At 58.4% G+C, this 5,000-nt stretch overlaps 1 protein-coding gene across 1 annotated transcript in view; it reads left to right on the top strand.

Annotated features, from left to right (window-relative positions):
• Positions 1–3,013, top strand: part of LOC124030072 (ras GTPase-activating protein 3-like) — a 3,627-nt gene extending 614 nt beyond the window's left edge. Inside the window, exons 4-6 of the mRNA XM_046341574.1 lie at positions 1–43; positions 1,054–1,288; positions 2,170–3,013. The exon at positions 1–43 is cut by the window's left edge and continues 29 nt beyond it. Coding sequence (XP_046197530.1) covers positions 1–43; positions 1,054–1,288; positions 2,170–2,245 — 354 coding nt within the window. The 3' untranslated portion in view covers positions 2,246–3,013. The remainder of the gene's footprint in view (positions 44–1,053; positions 1,289–2,169) is intronic.
• Positions 3,014–5,000: the final 1,987 nt, after the last annotated feature.

Raw genomic sequence — 5,000 nt, 5'->3', positions numbered from 1 at the left:
ATGTCGTTGTTTCTGTGTCTCAGGGGCCTCCCAGTGGGTCGTGGTAATCATGTGATATGTTGTTTCTGTCTCAGGGGCCTCCCAGTGGGTCATGGTAATCATGATGTAGTTGTTTCTGTCTCAGGGGCCTCCCAGTGGGTCATAGTAATCATGATGTCGTTGTTTCTGTCTCAGGGGCCTCCCAGTGGGTCATAGTAATCATGATGTAGTTGTTTCTGTCTCAGGGGGCCTCCCAGTGGGTCATGGTAATCATGATGTACCGTTGTTTCTGTCTCAGGGGCCTCCCCGGTGGGTCATGGTAATCAGATGGAGTTGTGTTTCTGTCTCAGGAGACAGTGGGTCATGGAATCATGATGTCTGCCTGTCTCAGCACTCCCATGAACAAAGCTGGATGTGGACGGAGACAGAGAGGCTGAGAAGAATCTACTGTGTTCCTCTCTGAACATGAACAAACTGGTCAACTGCAGGTCAGGCCTGTGTGTGTGAGTCTCTCTGCCTGACCGTGTCCTCCTCCTCTCCAGAGGCCTGTGTGTGTGTGTGAGTCTCTCTGCCTGACCGTGTCCTCCTCCTCTCCAGAGGCCTGTGTGTGTGAGTCTCTCTGCCTGACCGTGTCCTCCTCCTCTCCAGAGGCCTGTGTGTGTGTGTCTCTCTGCCTGACCGTGTCCTCCTCCTCTCCAGAGGCCTGTGTGTGTGTGTGTCTCTCAGCCTGACCATGTCCTCCTCCCCTCCAGAGGCCTGTGTGTGTGTGTGTGTCTCTCAGCCTGACCATGTCCTCCTCCCCTCCAGAGGCCTGTGTGTGTGTGTGTGTCTCTCAGCCAGACCGTGTCCTCTCCCCTCCAGAGGCCTGTGTGTGTGTGTCTCTCAGCCTGACCATGTCCTCCTCCCCTCCAGAGGCCTGTGTGTGTGTGTGTCTCTCAGCCTGACCATGTCCTCTCCCCTCCAGAGGCCTGTGTGTGTGTGTGTCTCTCAGCCTGACCGTGTCCTCCTCCCCTCCAGAGGCCTGTGTGTGTGTGTGTGTCTCTCAGCCTGACCGTGTCCTCCTCCCCTCCAGAGGCCTGTGTGTGTGTGAGTCTCTCAGCCTGACCGTGTCCTCCTCCCCTCCAGAGGCCTGTGGCAGTAGATCGGTATATGACGGCCCAGAGCAGGAGGAGTATTCCTGCTTCCTCATCGACGATCCCCGGGAGACCTATAAGACCCTGAGAGTCATCATCTCCTCTGTTCAGACACTGGAGCAGCAGCACACCAAGTACAAACGAGACATGTTCAGGAAGACCAAGATCGGCAGCCAGTAAGTCTCTTTCTACTGTGGCTGGTTCTGGTCTGGGTCTGGTCTGGGTCAGGTCTGGGTCTGGTCCGGGACAGGTCTGGGTCTGGTCCGGGACAGGTCTGGGTCTGGTCTGTGTTTGGTCTGGTCTGGGATAGGTCTGGTTCTGGTCCGGGACAGGTCTGTGTCTGGTCTGGGACAGGTCTGGGTCTGGTCTGGGACAGGTCTGGTCCGGGTCCGGGACAGGTCTGGTTCTGGTCCGGGACAGGTCTGGTTCTGTCCTGAGACAGGTCTGGGTTTGGTCTGGGATAGGTCTGGGTCTGGTCCGGGACAGGTCTGGGTCTGGTCTGGGACATGTCTGGTTCTGGTCTGGTTCTAGTCTGGGACAGAGTCTGATCCGGGACAGGTCTGGGTACGGGACAGGTCTGGGTCTGGTCTGGGACAGGTCTGGTTCTGGTCTGAGACAGGTCTGGTCCGGGGAAGGTCTGGCCCGGGACAGGTCTGGGTCTGGTTCTGGTCCGGGGAAGGTCTGGCCCGGGACAGGTCTAGGTCTGGTCTGGGACAGGTCTGGTTCTGGTCTGGTTCTAGTCTGGGACAGGGTCTGATCTGGGACAGGTCTGGTCTGGGTCTGGTCCGGGACAGGTCTGGTCCAGGACAGGTCTGGTCCAGGACAGGTCTGGGACAGGTCTGGTTCTGGTCTGGTTCTGATCTGGGTCTGGTCTGGGACAGTACTAACAGTCTAGAAGGGTCCATGTAGTGGACACACACACACACACACACACACACACACACACACACACACACACACACACACACACACACACAGTCACACACAGTCACTCTGTAATAATGTTCTGTAACAATTCACCCTCCTGACCACACCCCTCTTCTCTGTGTTCCCGCAGGGATCATCCAATCGGAGACAAGAGTTTTCAGTGTTACATCCACCAACAGTCTGAGAGCTCCACCTACTCCATCTAGCCCCGCCCACCAACCACTGCCATGAAGCGCAGAGCTCCGCCCCCGATGACCTGAGACCTAGCAACACTTCCTGGTTACTCCTGGTCCACGGCTTCCCATGGTGCATCTTTCAGAACACGGACACTCAGAGCCGAGGTCTAATGGAAGAGTCTATGATGATGTGCTACAACACAATGGACTGTTGGTGTACCAGTGACCACGCACTTTAACCCACAACGGACATAAAGCTACTGCCTCGTTCTGAAACAATCGCCCCACAACGGACATAAAGCTACTGCCTCGTTCTGAAACAATCGCCCCACAACGGACATAAAGCTACTGCCTCGTTCTGAAACAATCGCCCCACAACGGACATAAAGCTACTGCCTCGTTCTGAAACAATCGCCCCACAACGAACATAAAGCTACTGCCTCGTTCTGAAACAATCTCCCCACAACGGACATAAAGCTACTGCCTCGTTCTGAAACAATCTTATTTTATTGCTCATGTTGATGTAATGTTTGATAACTAAATGGTTTAAGTGGTAATGGTGCGAAACAACCGATTCCTTTGTATTTCAAGTCACACAGACCAAACTCTAGGTTGAAGGACTGTCCACTTGGAGTCCGACTATGTATGTGTTGAACTCTGCTGCCTCCTGGCCTGTCCCTGGGTCAGAACTCTGCTGCCTCCTGGCCTGTACCCTGTCCCTGGGTCAGAACTCTGCTGCCTCCTGGCCTGTACCCTGTCCCTGGGTCAGAACTCTGCTGCCTCCTGGCCTGTACCCTGTCCCTGGGTCAGAACTCTGCTGCCTCCTGGTCTGGGTCAGAACTCTGCTGCCTCCTGGCCTGTACCCTGTCCCTGGGTCAGAACTCTGCTGCCTCCTGGCCTGTACCCTGTCCCTGGGTCAGAACTCTGCTGCCTCCTGGTCTGTCCCTGGGTCAGAACTCTGCTGCCTCCTGGTCTGGGTCAGAACTCTGCTGCCTCCTGGTCTGGGTCAGAACTCTGCTGCCTCCTGGCCTGTCCCTGGGTCAGAACTCTGCTGCCTCCTGGCCTGTACCCTGTCCCTGGGTCAGAACTCTGCTGCCTCCTGGCCTGTCCCTGGGTCAGAACTCTGCTGCCTCCTGGTCTGTCCCTGGGTCAGAACTCTGCTGTCCCCTGGCCTGTCCCCTGGCCTGTACCCTGTCCCTGGGTCAGAACTCTGCTGCCTCCTGGCCTGTCCCTGGGTCAGAACTCTGCTGCCTCCTGGTCTGTCCCTGGGTCAGAACTCTGCTGTCCCCTGGCCTGTCCCCTGGCCTGTACCCTGTCCCTGGGTCAGAACTCTGCTGCCTCCTGGCCTGTCCCTGGGTCAGAACTCTGCTGCCTCCTGGCCTGTCCCTGGGTCAGAACTCTGCTGCCTCCTGGTCTGGGTCAGAACTCTGCTGTCTCCTGGTCTGGGTCAGAACTCTGCTGCCCCCTGGCCTGTACCCTGTCCCTGGGTCAGAACTCTGCTGCCTCCTGGCCTGTACCCTGTCCCTGGGTCAGAACTCTGCTGCCTCCTGGCCTGTACCCTGTCCCTGGGTCAGAACTCTGCTGCCTCCTGGTCTGTACCCTGTCCCTGGGTCAGAACTCTGCTGCCTCCTGGCCTGTACCCTGTCCCTGGGTCAGAACTCTGCTGCCTCCTGGCCTGTACCCTGTCCCTGGGTCAGAACTCTGCTGCCTCCTGGCCTGTACCCTGTCCCTGGGTCAGAACTCTGCTGCCTCCTGGTCTGGGTCAGAACTCTGCTGCCTCCTGGCCTGTACCCTGTCCCTGGGTCAGAACTCTGCTGCCTCCTGGCCTGTACCCTGTCCCTGGGTCAGAACTCTGCTGTCTCCTGGCCTGTACCCTGTCCCTGGGTCAGAACTCTGCTGTCCCCTGGCCTGGGTCAGAACTCTGCTGCCTCCTGGTCTGTCCCTGGGTCAGAACTCTGCTGTCCCCTGGCCTGTCCCCTGGCCTGTCCCCTGGCCTGTACCCTGGCCTGTACCCTGTCCCTGGGTCAGAACTCTGCTGTCCCCTGGCCTGGGTCAGAACTCTGCTGCCTCCTGGTCTGTCCCTGGGTCAGAACTCTGCTGTCCCCTGGCCTGTCCCCTGGCCTGTCCCCTGGCCTGTCCCCTGGCCTGTCCCCTGGCCTGTACCCTGTCCCTGGGTCAGAACTCTGCTGCCTCCTGGCCTGTACCCTGTCCCTGGGTCAGAACTCTGCTGTCTCCTGGCCTGTACCCTGTCCCTGGGTCAGAACTCTGCTGTCTCCTGGCCTGTACCCTGTCCCTGGGTCAGAACTCTGCTGTCCCCTGGCCTGGGTCAGAACTCTGCTGCCTCCTGGTCTGTCCCTGGGTCAGAACTCTGCTGTCCCCTGGCCTGTCCCCTGGCCTGTCCCCTGGCCTGTACCCTGGCCTGTACCCTGTCCCTGGGTCAGAACTCTGCTGTCCCCTGGCCTGGGTCAGAACTCTGCTGCCTCCTGGTCTGTCCCTGGGTCAGAACTCTGCTGTCCCCTGGCCTGTCCCCTGGCCTGTCCCCTGGCCTGTCCCCTGGCCTGTCCCCTGGCCTGTCCCCTGGCCTGTCCCTGGCCTGTACCCTGTCCTGTCCCCTGTCCTGTCCCCTGGCCTGTCCCCTGGCCTGTACCCTGTCCCTGGGTCAGAACTACAAATCCCAGTTGTGTATGCATTCCCTCAGATTTCTCCTACTGTGAATCTAGTTAATGGTCAGGTCCAGGGCCTATGGATGGTACGGCCATTATGGTTCACTCTCTGCATTGTGGGA

Source organism: Oncorhynchus gorbuscha, unplaced genomic scaffold, assembly GCF_021184085.1.
Source record: "Oncorhynchus gorbuscha isolate QuinsamMale2020 ecotype Even-year unplaced genomic scaffold, OgorEven_v1.0 Un_scaffold_9139, whole genome shotgun sequence".
Taxonomy (NCBI): Eukaryota; Metazoa; Chordata; class Actinopteri; order Salmoniformes; family Salmonidae; genus Oncorhynchus; species Oncorhynchus gorbuscha.
Note: the sequence above shows the minus strand (reverse complement) of the source record. Positions and strands in the feature narration are given on the sequence as shown.